The sequence below is a fragment of the Dermochelys coriacea genome, chromosome 1 (genome assembly GCF_009764565.3).
Source record: "Dermochelys coriacea isolate rDerCor1 chromosome 1, rDerCor1.pri.v4, whole genome shotgun sequence".
NCBI lineage: Eukaryota > Metazoa > Chordata > Testudines > Dermochelyidae > Dermochelys > Dermochelys coriacea.
In genome coordinates, this window is record NC_050068.2 from 159,008,700 (window position 1) to 159,026,969 (window position 18,270).

General features: G+C 41.4%; 1 protein-coding gene across 1 annotated transcript in view; it reads right to left on the reverse strand.

Annotated features, from left to right (window-relative positions):
• LOC119841172 (interferon-induced GTP-binding protein Mx2-like) overlaps positions 1-9,975 on the reverse strand; it is a 29,502-nt gene extending 19,527 nt beyond the window's left edge. The window contains 5 exon segments of the mRNA XM_043507104.1: positions 1,167-1,304; positions 5,572-5,686; positions 5,689-5,765; positions 7,734-8,474; positions 9,769-9,975. Of these exon segments, the coding sequence (XP_043363039.1) occupies positions 1,167-1,304; positions 5,572-5,686; positions 5,689-5,765; positions 7,734-8,388 (985 nt within the window). The 5' untranslated portion in view covers positions 8,389-8,474; positions 9,769-9,975.
• Between the last annotated feature and the right edge of the window lie 8,295 nt (positions 9,976-18,270).

Genomic DNA, 18,270 nt, shown 5'->3' on the forward strand with positions numbered 1-18,270 from the left:
ATAGGATACAGAGGGACCTAGACAAATTAGATGATTAGGCCAAAAGAAATCTGATGAGGTTCAACAAGGACAAGTGCAGAGTCCTGCACTTAGGACAGAAGAATCCCATGTACCGCTACAGACTAGGGACCGAATGGCTAGGCAGCAGTTCTGCAGAAAAGGACCTAGGGGTTACAGTGGACGAGAAGCTGGATATGAGTCAACAGTGTGCCCTTGTTGCCAAGAAGGCCAATGGCATTTTAGGATGTATAAGTAGGGGCATTGCCAGCAGATCAAGAGACGTGATTGTTCCCCTCTATTCGACATCGGTGAGGCCTCATCTGGAGTACTGTGTCCAATTTTGGGTCCCACATTACAAGAAGGATGTGGAAAAATTGGAAAGCGTCCAGCGGAGGGCAATAAAAATGATTAGGGGACTGGAACACATGACTTATGAGGAGAGGCTGAGGGAACTGGGATTGTTTAGTTTGCGGAAGAGAAGAATGAGGGGGGATTTGATAGCTACTTTCAACTACCTGAAAGGGGTTTCCAAAGAGGGTGGATCTAGACTGTTCTCAGTGGTAGCAGATGACAGAACAAGGAGTAATGGCCTCAAGTTGCAGTGGGGGAGGTTTAGGTTGGATATTAGGAATAACTTTTTCACTAGGAGGGTGGTGAAGCACTGACATGGGTTACCTAGGGAGGTGGTGGAATCTCCTTCCTTTGAAGTTTTTAGGTCAGGCTTGACAAAGCCCTGGCTGGGATGATTTAGTTGGGGACTGGTCCTGCTTTGAGCAGGGGGTTGGACTAGATGACCTCCTGAGGTCCCTTCCAACCCTGATATTCTATGATTCTAATACATGTTTTCTTTTTGTCTTCCCCTAGAATACTAGGAATTCGTCAAAGCCAAGTGCAGAATGATGACTTAGATACACTATGGCGTGAGCTGGTCTAAAAACTCCTGGAGCAAATCACTTCTGATGTAAAATGCTGCAACGCCGCTGAGATCAGCTGAGTCGTGCCGGTTTATTCCAGTTGTGAATATGGCTTCCTGTGTTCTTGGCATTCTCAAAAGTTATGATGCAGGGTGTTAATCTGGGAAATGTTATGCTGCCTAACAGAAGGGAATAAAGGATGAAAAAGGAGGATCTGATGAATTAAATCAGAATGCAATAAATAGCACTTACCTTTTCTTATTTTGTTATCCACCACTGAGGGATGGTGGAGTTCTTCCTCTATATCCCAGTAACTAATTTTTCCTTTCCATTCCTGCTGAGGAGCCAGTTTTTTCAGTTTAAGCACTAAGGGACATCTGGTAACAATACCTGCAGGTGTCCATAAAGAGAGTTAATTCTGTTAATGATCATCCTTTTGAATGAGTACAGAGCACACCACCGAATGTAGCTTTTCCCACAATATGCAGAAGAATGCCCAAAGCATTTCAGTGTGTTTACACAGGTCACATACTATGGAATATCTGAGAGTTGGGAAAGCATGCTGGGCATTGGTAGGGCAGTGAGGAAAACTATCATCCTATTTGTATGCAGCTCTGTGCAGTAACCATATTTTAAAAATTGATTCTGTCTTGAAAGATTTCACATTTGTTTGAAAGCTATTTCATATAGTTAAAATGGGTAATGGAAACTAGTAATATATATCTGAAGAGAGAGGAAACTTTAAAGGTATGTGTATGCTAGATGCTTTATACCTTTAAAATAGCTGTTCAGTATCATATCCTGACTATAGAATTGTATCCTGATCCGGTTGTATAGTAGGGATATCATTTTGTATTGCATAGGCTTGTTTAAATATTCTGTAGATGTATTAATTTCTATAGATTTTTAAGAGTTATTTCTATAGAACCCTATTAGGAGTGCTAGTGACAATGTAGAATTCAGGCCTGTATTTTCACTTGAGATAGTATTTTGGGTTTTGCTTGCCTGTTTGATTCTTTTGATACACATACATTCTTACTAATATATGTGAACAAAGGACAAAGACACTGTGTGTGTTACTTGTGCCTAGCTAGATGGGTTTGTTAGTATAATGGGAACAGATAAGAGCAGTTAAAGTGTTACTGGGCATGATGGGAATATAATATATGAGCATACTTTTGAAGACTGACACAACTCTTATCTCAAGGCAAGGTCAAACAACCAGTCAGGAGGGGCAAGGGAGGATTGGGGGGAAGATAAAACACTAAAAGGCCAGAGAAATGCCTGCCTTTGACCATAGCACATCCTCACTCCTTACCCCTCCCTTGGGGTACAAGAGAGGATGGACGAAGACTCCAGACCCATGATCCCCTGTTGGATCATATTAAAGAAGTTCTGTATTAAAATCACAAATGAGTTTGATTCCCCATAGTTTAAATTCCATGGTATTACTAATTAAGAGGTCTCTTGGTTTTTGGTACTGTTTCTCTCCCTCTCTGTGTGAAACTTGCAAACTGCTAATTGTGTTAGTACATCCTAAAATGGAGTCTGTTCTCAAAGCAATACTTTGTAACAACAGAAACAGCACACAGATACTCCCCGTCCTTTTGTTGTATTTATCTCGCTTTGTTAACAATTGTGATTAAAATAGAGATAGAGGATGGATGTGGATGGATGCTTGGTGTGGATAATAAATGAATGATCAGGGAGGTGCCAGCCTTAGAATCCAGTGTCCATCTGCCGAAGAAGGCGTCAAGTGAAAACAACCAGAGGACCCACAGAGAGCAGACTGGAATCCACCCTACAGCCTCAAGGATGAGAGAACTGAAGAACAAGATAACATCTGGCAGCACGGAGCCATCAGGAATGTGCCATCTGCTGATTGATTCAGCAACAGCATGATGAAGCAATTCCCATAGACTGGCATAGGAAGAAATTCCTATAAAAATGGACTCTAGAAACTGAGAACTTTGGGGTCTGATTCTGCAAACCAACTTCCAGGAGCGTCAGATGTGTCTCCCTCCTCGTGTCCAGGTCACCTGGCCAGTGGCTTGGCATGAGCAACTCTAAGGCTGGTAATATGATAACAACCTTGCAGAACCTATGAGGGTGTGTGTGTATGAATGTGTGAATAAATATTAGATTGAATGGAATGTTATAGCTATAACTAACTGCTTACTATGATTCTTTCTGTATTCACAATAAATGTGGCATTTTGCCTTTTCCCCTTTAATAAGATCCTGCTGGTTTTTATTTTATTGGTATAACCCCCCCCAAAAAAAATGGAACAGGACCATAAATTGTAAGGGGTGGGCATGCATTTCAGGTATAATTATGCCTGCAGAGGAGGCGGGGACAAGACACTGGGAAACAAAGCTCTGCAGCATCATAGTTATGGTATACATGCTTGCTGGAAACTAACCGCAATAAACATTGCATTGCCTGCACTTTGGACTTCTGGTCTTCTGTTTTCAGTCTGAATGACAAGAACCAGGGGAGAGGGTGAAGGGAAAGCCCTCTAACAAACCCTGTTTAATTTTAATAGATTTTAAGGCCAGAAAGGACCATTATGACCATTAGTCTGACCTCCTACATAACACAGGCCACAGAATTGCACCCAGTGATTCCTGCATCAGGCCAATATCTTCCTGTCATGCTAGTGCATATCTTTTAGAAAAACATCCAGTCTTGATTTTCATTTTCATAGAACCCTACTTGTTTCAACTCTATTAATCTCCACGGCACTTTCCCTTCAGGAATAGCAACCAAACTTGACAGATACAAAAAGGAGCAGACTTCCACTCTGGCCTACCTCACACAAAGAAGGTGTGAAGGTGAAGCAAGGACGCGGAAGGGTGCTCTGGAAGTACTTTGGTTTACCTGCCTTGTCCCTGGTAGTTCTTCTGTTGTTAGACAGAGTAAAGTTGTAGAATTGATCAATGAAATTGTTTTTAATTGTTCACTTTATTAATATAACTTCATAAGCAAAGTTTTATGAATGAAACAACATTAATTCATAAAACCAGTTACCCCAATAATTGGCTAATTGAGTTTCACTTTCGATCCAATTGAGTTTCACTTTCAATCCAATTGCTGCTTAAATCGCGGAAACTTACACTGTTTCAACATTGTAACTTCTCACTGTTTGTCGTTCATTATACTTTCTATATTGTAACTTCTGTTCACTGTTTGCCATTCCTTACACTTGTCCATATTGTAACTCAAACTCCATTTTAACTTGTCCCAACCTCCGTTTTAAAATGCTCACTTCATTTTATAAAAGCTTGCTGCAACCTTCATTTTTGCAAAACCCTGCTGTAATCTCATTAGTTTAGTTTAGATGTGTGAATGTGAATGGATGATGGAATCAACCTCTAGCCCCAGCCTGTCCTGATGAAATAAAGTGTAAACGCCCAATGGCTGAAGATGCAGACAACAGCCCTGACAAAGTAAAAGGAGTCCACCCTCAAAAGAAAAGAACAAAAGTACAATTGAACAAACGTCAAAGCCAGGTCCTAGGCTGAAAGTCATATCTGCAACTGACGGGTGATCAATCACACAGGACCCAGAGGCAGCGTGACACAGCAAGACCTATAGACTCTGGATTCAAACTAAAGCCTACAAAAAGGATGGGTAAGATGGAAGACTTTGGAGGGTAGCATTCTGCTGCCAACATGGAAGGGCATCGGTGCATGCCCAACAGAGACCCAGCTCTTCCTTGTGCCCGGCTTTCCTGGCCAATTAGCTGCCACAAGCTATGAACCCAAGCCACGAACTCAAGCTATATTCAGGACTGGTAACTATACAGCAGCTGCAGAACCTGTGTGTGTGTATGAACGAGTGTGTGAATGAATGTGAAACTGAATGAAATGTTATAGCTATAACTGACTGCCTACTATGATTCTTTTTGTAGTCACAATAAATGTGACATTTTGTATTATGCCCTTTAATAAGATGCTGCTGGTTTTTATTTTATTGGTATAACAAAGTGGCTTAGAATAACAACACCTTTTGCAGAGCTTTAACATGGTGTCTTCCGTAAATACCTGGAACACAATGCATGTGTCTCCTGTTTAGACACTAGCTTCAGCATATGCTGTCAGAAGATCTTTTGCATGCCCATACTGCTGCCTGGGTCATGAGAGCAGCAGGTAGATGTTCTCCTGTGCCAGCACAGGGTTCTCTGGAACAAAGGTTGCTATTATCTGGCTAAGGAGCAGTTGATTCCCTTTCAGAGGTTTCACTCCACACAATTACCTCTGCTGAATATAAAGTCAACATTGAAACAAAACATTTTGATGTTATTGAATCTAAATGTTTCAATTGACCCAAAATAACATTTCTAAAAGTAGATTCACAATTAAGTCTGAAATATGACATTTTATTCCCATATGGAATTAAAGCAAATTTCAAAATAGTGGAATTTTCCACAAAAGGGATATTCCAGTTGCTGCACAATTCTCATCATAACAGTGTTTTCTGTATGATGGGATGGGGAAAATACAAATTCTTTTGGGTTGTGTCAGGGATGAATCTAAACCTAACTTTCAGTGTCCCCAAACTGACATGAATTACAGAATATCAGATAGAAACACACAACTGCAACTCGGGGAAGAGTCAGATTTCTGAGATGAAAAGTTGAAAGGTAAATTCTTACCACTGCCTCTAGGGAGAGCAACTCCGGACAGGGCTTCTAGAACCGAGCTTTTTCCAGAACTCTGGTCTCCAATCACTGCAATTGCTGGCAAAGCCAGGTCCTTTTCTACTCCAAGGCCGCTCTCAGGGAGTCAATGAGATCAATACAGGGACGGATTTTCTCCTCATATTGGTTGTACAAGTGTGTTCTGCGTTCTGTAAGAATAACATTACATTTCATTTGAACTCTTTTCACAGAATCAGGCAAAGTTAAACATGTCTGTGCCATAAATGATGTACATCATCAGCAAACTGTACTTTACCCCACCATATCACTAGCTTTGTACTGTGAACTACAAGTCTTCTGTAGTATTCTTGACAAGGTAAACATGTTTCTGTAAATTCAGCAAAATTTAGCTAATTTGCATCAATGGCTGAAATATCCATTGCAAATTACTGAATTTTATAAATTAGGGCAGTAAGTAAATACACAATAAGAAAAGCAAGAACACCACCCCATCAAATGTCCTTTCTTCAGTTATTTTTGGTAACTGAAGTTTTTTTCTTGTATTAATTTATAATGCATCATAATGTGCTAGTTCATGTATTGCAGTATATATCGTTAAATAATGAAGGTCTTAGTAATAAGAAACCTCAGCACATTATCCCTATTTAATCACTGCTGTGTGCTCTGGAAAAATATATAGTTTGTATGTGAGTCAGAGTGTGCAGAGATAAGTGAGGTTCTGCTGTAATTTCTTTATGGGCTAACAGCTGGTCAATAGCTTTTAGATTATTATGTTGATCCTTCCCCTATCTCCTCCCTTCCAGGGCAGGATATTGTGCCCAGGGAAAGAATTAATACACCTGATTTTTTTAAAAAAGATGATTACTTGATGTCACTTGTTTCATGTACCACCTGCTGTATAATAACGCACAAGGACTCCACTTTTATTAAATAAAACTGGCTGTTTATTAGAGCAGTTATTTACAGTGCTGTTCCAACTACATCTTAGTGTCCTTGACTGCACATACAGATTGACTTCCTGCTGCCTCTTCCAAAATTCCCTCAGGCAACCTCTCCCCAGGTCTCAAGCAGGTTGTTGCACTTAAGGTAGCCATGTCATTTTGAGAAAACTAGTATTTTATGAAAAAAAATGAGGAGTACTTGTGGCACCTTAGAGACTAACAAATTTATTTGGGCATAAGTTTTCATGGGCTAAAACCCACTTCATCTGATGCCCAAATAAATTTGTTAGTCTCTAAGGTGCCACAAGGACTCCTTGTTCTTTTTGCTGATACAGACTAACACAGCTACCACTCTGAAACCTGTAGTATTTTATGATTTAACAGATAGGCAGCTTCCTATCTTAATCTAAAATTTGGTATCTGTGTATGGAGATAAAAAGCTAAATTCTTATCTTCTACCCTGAATAGAGAGCACCATTTCAGGAAATAGATATATTGAAACAAAATGCAGAATAGCTATCTTTATTGATAAGTAAGACAATACTTATCACAATGGGGAAAATATTTTTGCACCCCCTGATCATAACTGCAATGCTTATTATCTAATAACATTATTTAACTGCTTTAATAACTTTAATATAATTTTTTCAAATGCCTATTCTGATTTTCTCAGTGTTAAACATAGAATATGAAATAAGAGTCTTTGTATTTTTATCAATTTCTGTTGAAAGCACTGGAGCCTCATTTAAAGAAAAAACAAAAACTCAAATCTCATAATATCTGTTTAAAGTTTCTTAATATGAATATTCATTAAGATATACATTCTAGGGGAAAGTTGGAGTTAGGCTGTGGCGCTTCTATTTTCTATGCCTACATTTTTTTACACCTGCAAATGAAATGCAGTGGCAAATCTTAGTAATTACACGACTGAGCACCTGGCCCCCAATCCTGGAAATATTTATGCATGTGATTTACAAAGTACTATACCAATCAAAGGGATTTACACATGTGCATGAAGTTAAACATGTGTGTTTGCAGGATTGGTGCCCAGACTTGCACACACAATCACACACACAGACAGAAAGAACTGTTCTGATCTGTGTCTGCAAATTGTGTATGCAGAAGTGAGCCCAGACTACTGAAAATTCAGCCCTGACAGCAGCTGAACATTAATCTCAAAGGAGTCAGTTTTCTCTCAGATGCCAAATATGTGACTTGCCTTATTCTGTTGCTCTTGGAAATGATATATTCCCCCTTGCTGTGTCATCTTTTCAGACTCCGCCCACTGGACTGCTCCTATGTGTCTCTGAATCATCTCATTGCACTCTGGAGGTGCACTCTGTGCGCAAGGCTGTGGCACTGCAGCAGCTCCTTTTGACTCCGTTGGTTGCAGTCTTCTTAAAGCTTCTTTTGACTGTGTTGGGAGAGATCCTGGAAAAACTGCTTTAGTCTGCACTGGGAAATATCCTGGAAATCCTCCTTTTGACTGGGCTGGATGTGATCCTGTAAACACTGCATTTGACTGCATTGAGAGCAATCCTGTAAAAACTGTGTTAGCCTGTGCCGGAGCGGGCGATGTTACAAAACTGTCTTCTGACTCAGGCGGGAGTGGTACTCCAAAATCATCTTCTGACTGAGTTGAGAATGATCCCGCAAAAACTGCTTTAGACTGTGTTGGCAGTGATGCTGCAAAAGCTGCATTTGACTGTGCGGCGGGTGTTCTTCCAAGGAATACTTGTGATTCTTTGGTCGTCAAGTAAGCTCCAGGCCCTGACTGTGCTGGCATCCTACGCAGTGATGGTTTATACATTATCTGCCTGCTTCTTTGCTTGCCAGATGAAGATGCCCAGCAGCTCTGGGACTTGTTCATTAACTGTCACTGAAAAGCAAATGCCTCGTCTGGCAACTCTTCTATATTGCTCTGAAAACGATACGTGGATGTGAGTGAATTCAGCTCTGCAATAGTAATAACAATGGAGAAAGTCAAAACCATATTGTTACTGGTTTGGCCAGATCTCTGGTAGAATCAGCTGGTGTAGTTCTTTTCAAACCAATGGATTTGTGTTGGTTTGAACCAGCTGAGGTGACCCCTTATTTATACTGCATCACTGTGCTGAGTTGCTCCAAAAAAATGCCAATTGCTTTTAATGGGAGATTTTTAAACATTTTAACGTTTTCCCCCAATTTCCCCTCAAAAATGCCCTTTTAACAATGATCAGCTCTCAAAAAATGATTTTCAATCATTTTTCTTTTTCATTTAAAAAATCAGATTATATTTATAATTATAAAAATTATAATTGAAAAAAACATGTTTTCATCAATACGATAGGAAAAAATGTGAGCAGCTCTACCAGTGTGATAGGGGGTATGAGTAGAATGCTTCTGCCCCACAAGTGTCCTATTTAAGGCCCAGATCCTGCAAATACTCACCCCCACACTTAAATTTACTTGTGGAGTTGGGAGTTTTAGCACATGTGTATCTACAGGAATGGGGCCTAAATGGATAGTTGGCAAACAGAGGTAAGGAGCACAAACCAACACTCCGCTCTCCAGCCATTCCTTTTGTGGAGAGTTTCCATGAGCCTGTGGATTTAGAAAAATGACATTTCATTTTTCATAAAGGCAAATCTGGCCAACTGGTGGCTGGCTCTTTACAAGTGGACCACTCCCTTTGCTTAAAAGTGGCCTGCAAAAGAACGAAAAGGGGTTGTGGCCTTTTTGCTGCATTATATAGTATTGTGAAAAGGAGAAGTGGAAGTTTACTCTTTTTTTCTTTTCCTGTTTAGTTTTAATGTAGTAAAAATTCAGGTCATGTCTATCCTCTTTTTCCTGGAAGAATGTCTGGAGAAATAGGAGGTTTATGGTCTCACAGTTATTAGACTGATTGAGAGAGGCAGTGATTTTTTTCCCCTCATTAATGCAGTTGATTTAAAAATGGAGGGGGCATTTGTTTTATTAAAAACCTACTTAATTGAGACGCTTAAAAAAAGAGTAAGAAGAAAAATTCTTTAGTGGAAGTATCATAACCCTCATCCCCTTTATCAATTGGCTGATCCAGACTTCTGTGTCTTCTAAAACAAGGCCTACAGCAAAAAGGGGAAGACTAGACTTGACATTAGTTACAGTTCTAATGCATGAAACCAGCAGGAAAAAATAGAACTTTTTTTAAAAAAACAACCACCAATTAGGGTTTCTTTATACTTCATAAAGAAGAAAAATGGTACAGGCCCAATTTTATTTTTAAAGACACCTTAAATCAACACTTTGCAGGCCTTCAGTCCAGGCCCTGAGGCAGCTAAGCTAGACTGGGTAGCAATCAGTTCCAAAATGCTCCTGAAAACACCTGTTAATCTGTGGAGATATCTCATCTAAGGAAAAATATATGGTTGAAATAGGGACCATATTTGGAAATGAAAAAAACAAAAGAAAGAGGAATTTTTTGAAGAAATTGTTGTTTTTTTTTAACTAGCATATAGCTGGCTGACTTTTTTTCAAATTTTGTGGAAAAAATAGTATTTTCCAAAAGTATTCCACAATTCTCTCCTCCTTTTTCCCACCCCCATTTTGTTGTTGTTGACAGGACTGCCAGTAGTAAAGTCAAACATATTATTTTCCCCCAGAGTAACCTGTACCCCCATTCATCAATATAATGGTGGATTAATTTTTCCCTTGCTTTCATGTATTTATCTCCCAATGTGTCATTAAATCCATCCTAAATATACATTCAATTGTTACCCATTGATTTTATTGTTAGTAATGAAAATTATGCAATAATTTGCACAAATTCTTTAATATATGAACCTGACTAGATCCTGCTCACTTTTCCATAGCTGTCTTGGAGCTATGGAAAGTAAGCCAAACTTACTTTAGTCATTAAATCTAGCAACTATTGAACGCTAAATGCACAGGGGGCCTGACTGTTTAGTAAGAAGATGCCATTTTCACATACCGCCTTTCCCAAACATAATTTTAATTCAACTTTTATCCATCTGAAAAGTGGCACAGACTTCTGCCTGTGATATTGTTGTGATTGCCTCAGAATTATTGGCTCTAAACCCCATCCTCTTTGTTATACTTTAATTCCATGCAGCCTCCACAGGAATGAAAGTCTGACCAGACACAATGCTCACAGCACTGAAAACAATTACAGTTATCCAGGCTGTTAGGCTAAATTCTCGAAACAACTTCAGCCTTCTCAACACACAAACCCCTAAAAATGCATCACACTTCAGCAATTTAAAACTTTGGCTCCCAAATACATCCTCATAAAGAGGAAACAATCATATTTATTTTCTAACCTGGATAATTTTATAGGGAGAAATCCTGTGCCCAAAAACTCATTTATTTTTCTTCTATTTCATATATCCTTACTGTGTTCTACCAGCCCTACCCACATTTAGCTATGAAAAGAGATGAATTAAAGATACATACAAACTTTTAAATAGTTACTGAAAAGAGAAGGAGAACAATTCCTACCTGCCTTGTATTCAGCCCAACAGGAAACTATTATACAATACAGAATTTCTTCTTTTCTTTATCAGCAGCTCCACCCAAGGTACCAGATAGAAAACAGAAGAAATGAAACTAACTCAGAAGTATCCCATTAGCATAATTATGAATTGATTTAGCAATGCAATACCATTTCTTTTGTCACCTACTCCACCCACATTCTCAGAGAAAATCAAGAGAAACGAAACTAAATTGAAAGAAGAAAAGGAGGTACTTGTGGCACCTTAGAGACTAACAAATGATTTGAGCATAAGCTTTTGTGAGCTACAGCTCTCTTCATCGGATGTGAAGTAAGCTGTAGCTCACAAAAGCTTATGCTTAAATACATTTGTTAGTCTCTAAGGTACCACAAGTACTCCCTTTCTTTTTGCGGTTACAGACTAATACAGCTGCTACTCTGTAACCTGAAAGAGTTCCCTTAGCTTCACCCTAAATTGGCTTCACAATGGAATGCATCATCCTTCTCTCCTTTGCCTTATGTCAGGCTGTGAGATCTTTCAACAGACAAGTGATTCAAGTTTCCAGAATCAGTGTTGCATTCACTCTCACATGTTGTATTCATAAATGGTTAATGCAACTTGTATTTATAGAAGGTTGCATTAAAAAATGAATAACTAGAAGGTGGCAGGGTCTATTCAGGGGATCCAAAACTTTACAATAGTATGTACTGCCTCTCAGTCTCGCCAACCCCAAGAATTCAAAAATAATGAATCAAGTCCCCAAAAATCAAAAGATTGGCTTAAAATTCTTGAGATTTTAAAAAATAATAAATGTTAGGTTTTTTGGGGTTTTTTTGGACTTTGTGGTTTTTGAGCCTTAGATTTCATGCATACAAGCTTTTCTTTGCAACCATAAGGACTAGAAACCAACTTTAAAATGAATCTGAGGCACCTGACTCCAGGATCTGGGGCTCTAAGAAAAACAACAAATATCATGGAGACTCATGGTATAAATGTCTCTTACTTTCTAAGTGTTGTAGTAAGGCTGTAGTAAGGTTAAGACATGGAGAACAACCCAAAGCAAAATGAATCCACACCCAAGATAAATTTCTGATCCATTCCAAAAATCAGTCTTAGTGCCCCCCCGCACATTCAAAATCAATTTCCTCAACAATCCCAGTCAATCTCCCCAAACACACAAACTCAAGCCTACTCCCCCAGTCCATTGTCTCTTCAGCCTCAGATTCTTTTGTCCTGTTGCTTCACTCTTGTGACAGTCTGAACCCCTATGTTTACCCTTTTTACAGGACTATGATAAATTCTGTACAAAATATGCCTTGTGAAGTATCATTTGAAAACTCATAATTTTCTGATCATTATTGTCCTGGTAAAATGTGTGGGGCAACACTGTATGTAAAGTTATGAGGGTCTACTGTATGATATTACTGAGACATATTCCAAGTCTGCAAAAATAGTCACAAACCAGGTGTCAACAAAATCAAATGGACTATTGCCTGTATAAGTGGCCAATCTTTGGCAGGCTAAAGGGCGGTGAATGAGAATCTACATCTTGGCAAAGAAACAGTTGGAGGTTCCAGTCCCCACAGAATTCCTGTCTCCTGAACCTCTGCTGGAAATGATTTTTAAAGAATAAGGGAAGTATAAGAAAAGAGAACCGATGCCCCCAAATACTCCTCCCTTTCTCTCTGCCCAGGGCATCACCACAACCTGAAGGACAAGGAAAGTAACATGGAACTGCCAGATGCAGGGCCAGATGCTCCCCTAGGCACATCTTCAGCCTAAAGCTGCCTAAAGCTGACCTTCATGTTTTCTGTAAAAAATGAAACTTTTAACCCACTTTTAACTTTTAGGCACCTTTAGAATGCTGGTGTCCTAAGTACGTGCTTACTGTGCTAATTGGAAATTCAGCCCTGTCCACAGAGGTCCTGGCTAAAAAAAATCCAGCCAGCAAGACTGCTGAAGCACACGGTGAGAAAGAGAGAGAGACCCTTGTTTTGAATTCATTTAGCTTGTTAAGTTAGATATTAGTTGCATTTTGCCTTTATTTTCCCCTAACCAAATCTGACTTTTATGCCTCATTACTTGTAATCACTTAAAAATCTCATTTTATGTAGTTAACAAACTTGTTTTATTGTTTTATCTAAACCAATATGTTTGGATTGATGTGTTTGGGGAAATCCATTTGAAATAATAGTTAATTTTCTATTAATAAAATGACAGACTTTATATGAGCTTGTATTGTCCAGGAGGGTGCTAGGCAGTACAAAATGCACATTTCTGGGGGCAAGTCTGGGAATGGGAATTTGCTGGTGTTACTCTGCAGTGTAATTCATGAGTGATTGGCCATAGCACCCAGACGGTATAGCTGGGAGTATCTTACATGCTGGAAGTTGTGTGTGGGCAGACCAGGAGTGGTGGCTTTCACAGCGAAGCAGTATAAAAGGTGCCCTAGGTTGGAGAACTGAGGGGCACAGCTATTCATCAGTCCAGATTGTACGTTGGGTAATTTCACAGCTCTCTCCAGCTGTCGTCTCCTCTCCATGTAGGGTCCCTAGCTCCAGGTTCCTTCTCTACTTCCCCTTACTCCCATCCAGGCTCCCTGGCCTCCTTTCTCTTCTTTCCACACTCCCCCTAGGCCCCAACCCAAACTCCTTTTTTTCTCCCCAGGCTAATCTCCCATTGAGGGTCCCCAGCCCCAGGATCCCCAGTTGAATTCCCTCTCAGACAGAGGTGCCATTTCAGATTTTTTTTTGGGGGGGCGGGAAACAACTTAACCATGATTCCAAGGCTCCTTAGACAACTGAAAACTCTAGGGGTTTTTGTTGTTTGTTTGTTTTTTAGATAACAACTTAGAAATTAGCTGACAGGAGCACCGTATCTAATTCCTATATAAAAAGAAAGAATTTAATACATATTAGATCCACTCAGCTCTAATACTAACATTCTCATATCTTGTGTCAAATCACTTAAGGAACACTGGTTAGATTTAAAATTTTAATGTATATTCCTACTTTGTTACTAACTCTTGAATTCAGCAATTGAAACAATTGTAGAAAAATCTAGATTACTTTCTATCACTTTTTTGCTGCTCACCAAGCTTGGAATAGGATGTTTGCAAAAGTTAAATGATCTACTAGGCAATGCCCTGTGAGTTTATACTGCACCTGCCTGGAGCTGTATGGGTGACTCACTACAAATAATAGACTAGAAACTGACCTTAAACAGGAGTGAAACTGACACTTTCAAGTCACTGTCACAGTATTGCCAATCCCAAATGTTCAAAAATCATGAATCAGACTCATCAAAAATCATGAGATTGGCCTTAAAACCATAAGATTATGTAAAAATAATAGAGCTGGTGTTCTTTATTTTTGCCTTCTGCTTTTTGAGCCTTTAGGGTGTACTGGGGTCACATTTGAAGCTTTCTCCATAGCCAAAAGGGCTAGAAACTTCATTTTTCTTTAAGAATGAAGGCTGAAATCATTGCATATCTACTTGAATCCAGGAGCTGGGGCTTTAAGGAAAACAATAATTACGAGACTCATGAGAAAATCATGATAGTTGGCAATGCTGCTTTCACTTCTATATAAAGACTAGTTACTTCCAGAAGGCTCTTAAACACAACACTAAAGTGACTGAGTTGCAGTTCTCACAGGAGAATATTAAAAACCAAACACCAAGAAAATTCCACATTTTAAAGCTGAGAAAAAAAATGAGTCTTCTGAGGTATATTAGAGCCACTGCAGGCTGGAAAGGAAAATAAACAGGCACAGAAGTTCTGGGCAGCTCTTCCTCTTGAAAGAAAGTTGGAGGTGTGACAGCACAATCCATATGATGTTATGAAATTATGCTAAGGAGTGTGAATATAATGTAACTGGACTATGCTTCATGCAAAAGGTTTCTTGTAAGGTACTATTACAAAGCTTATAATCTACTGAATGTGGTCATCCTATTTGTATAAATGTAACATTCTTGTATCTGAAACTAGAAATTTGAACTATAACTCTGAGGATCTACTGTAGTTATGCAAAGTGTGGGCCATTAATGGTGTCTTGGAATCTTGATGGCTCCCATTAACCAGGACAATTGGTTGTAAATGGCTCTGTTTACTTGTAAGTCTTCCTGTATACCTGTGTGCTGGCAAGTGGGTAATGAAGTCTTACAGTGACATGTGATCATGTCACCTGAACTGGAATCCATCTTTAACCTGGGGCTTGTCGATTTAGAACATCTGTACAATGCGGATAACAGCACTGCTCTACCTCACTGAGGGGCTAGGAGGAGAAATAGGTTAAACATTGAGAGGGGCCACATAAGTACCACAAGTAAAATAGGAACCTCTCTATACCACTGCTATCCCTTCCCTTGGTTTTAGTCCCTTTTCACCAATGCCCCTCAAATCTCTCTCTTTTCCGAATAACCTTGGCTCAGAGGGGTTGGCTGTATTTCTTCTGAGTGCCCTGTATTCTCTCTAAAACAACTTCTCCTCACCCCCACCCCGCCCCAAGGGCTTCCTGTTTTACAGGCTTGATTTCAGATCCTTAATTTAATCACCAGCCCTTTCTTATTTTAAAAAGAAAAGGAGGACTTGTGGCACCTTAGAGAATAACAAATTTATTTGAGCATAAGCTTTCGTGAGCTGTAGCTGTAGAGACTAACAAATAAATGTGTTAGTCTCTAAGATGCCACAAGTCCTCCTTTTCTTTTTGCAGATACAGACTAACACGGCTGCTACTCTGAAACCTTTCTTATTTTAATCACCCATCTCTGTAAACAAAATACTGACTTACTTCCCCAGGGGCACCTCTCCTCTGCAGAACTTACAATTCCCACTGATGCTGTGTTGTAGTAGTTAAGGGGGGGAGGGAACCAGAGGTGTATAGATAGATAGAATCACATTGGTGTGGGGATACCAGGGGTGGGGGGGAGTGACATGGGGGCTTCAGGAGGGCAGATCTCTCCCCACCCCAATACTGAGAATCTCCAATATTCAAATGCCCCTCGCCAGCCCCAGGGAAGGTGGGTTATTGGGGGAGGAGGGGTTAAAATGCTCCTGCACACTGGGTGATGATGGTGGAAGATGGGGATATTTTGGGAGCCAAACTCCCTGCACTAACACTCCCTTCGGGATGAGTAAGAAAAAGGGGGAGCCCCTGAGAGCTGGGGAGCATGGGAAACTGAGGGGTTAGAGTGTGCCATGAAGAAGGGGGAACCTTGAAGACATGAGGGACACCATGAGAACTGGGAGGCTGGGACCTGTGGGGCAGAGGGAGGGGCCTCCTGGGAACTGTGTGGGCACAGAGGGAGACTGGGAGCTGTGGCCAGAGGGAGGGGTCCTCCAGGCTCTGGGGGCACAGAGAGGGTCCCCCTGGGAGCTGGGTGGGCTGGGACCTAGAGGCACATGGAGGGCCCCTGGAAGCTGGAGAGGCTGGGAGCTGGGGGCACAGGGAGGTGTCCCCGAGGAGCTGGGGAGGGGTCTAGGGGCACAGGAAAGGGGCCCTTAGGAGCTGGGAAGGGGTCTGGGGCACAGGAAAGGGGCCCTTAGAAGCTGGGGAGGGGTCTGGGGCACAGGAAAGGGGCCCCTGGGATCTGGGGGGGGGGGCTAGGAGATGGGGGCACAGGAAAGGGGCCCTTGGGAGCTGAGGTGACTGGAGGATGGAGGCACAGAGAGGGGGTCCCCCAAGGGCTGGGAGCTGGGGCACAGGGTCAGGACCCCCTGAGACTTACTGGTCTCTTCTTTACCCTGCAGTTTTAGTTCCCATCCCTTCCCCTCCCAACCTGGAAGAGGCTGGCAACTTGAAATCTGATGAGTTTCAACAAGGCCAAGTGCAGAGTCCCGCACTTAGGACAGAAGAATCCCATGCACTGCTACAGGCTGGGGACCGACTGGTTAAGCAGCAGTTCTGCAGAAAAGGACCTGGGGATTACAGTGGACAAGAAGCTGGATATGAGTCAGCCCTCGTTGCCAAGAAGGCCAATGGCATATTGGGCTGTATTAGTAGGAGCATTGCCAGCAGATGGAGGGAAGTGATTATTTCTCTCTATTTGGCACTGGTGAAGCCACACCTGGAGTATTGTGTCCAGTTTTGGTATCCCCACTACAGAAACGATGTGGACAAATTGGAGAGAGTCTAGTGGAGGGCAACAAAACGATTAGGGGGCTGGGGCACATGACTTATGAGGAGAGGCTGTGGGAACTGGGGTTATTTAGTCTGCAGAAGAGAAGAGTGAGGGGGGATTTAATAACAGCCTTCAACTACTTGAAGGAGGGTTACAAAGAGGATGGAGCTAGGCTGATCTCAGTGGTGGCAGATGACAGAACAAGGAGTAATGGTCTCAAGTTGCAGTGAGGGAGGTCTAGGTTGGATATTAGGAAACACTATTTCACTAGGAGGATGGTGAAGCACTGGAATGAGTTACCTAGGATGGTGATGGAATCTCCATCCTTAGAGGTTTTTTAAGGCCCATCTTGACAAAACCCTGGCTAGGATGAGTTAGTTGGTGTTGGTTCTGCTTGAGCAGGGGATTGGACTAGATGACCTCCTGAGGTCTCTTCCAACCCTAATCTTCTATGATTCTAACTTCCAGCTCCCATTGGCTGGCCGAGATGTCACACTCACCTTCCATTGGGTGCCATGGCTTTCATTCAGGGAGCCTCCGCTCAGGAGCAGGGAAGCAGACACTTCTGTCACAACAGGCTGCAGCCCACAGGCAGCAAGGGGAAGCCTGAGCCCCTGGCCTCTGCACCATGATGTCCCCTGGCTACAACGCCTTGGGTGGGTGCCTAGATTGCCCTGCCCTAAGGCTGGCCCTGGACATATCTGTAGTTTAAAGGACACATATTCAGAAAAGACTCTAATGGAGAACAGGTACTGGGAATTCTTGGAATGAATATTATAAGAGAGCTCAAAGAATTACTACCAGTAGGAGAAGGACCCAGGAGATGAACTGTCATGGGCAACCTAAGAAGGATGCTACACTGAAGTGGTACTAGCCCAAGTGGAGAGACAGGGCTGTTTCCCAGGTCCCATGGGACAAATTGGCTATGTTAAGGTGGCAGGAAGACAGAATATGGTTATACCCCCCAGAGTGAGAAGTTCACTGATGGACACTACTGGGTACCAGGTGACTTTGGCAGGTTCCGAGTGCTTGTGGAGCCAACACTGGTTGGCACTAATGGACTCCTGGTTGCATATGTACTTGCTAATGTCAGCAAAGGAAAAGTGCCAGTCAGGCTGTTAAGCTCAAATGAGAAGGCCATAAAGTTGTGCCCCTGAACCAGG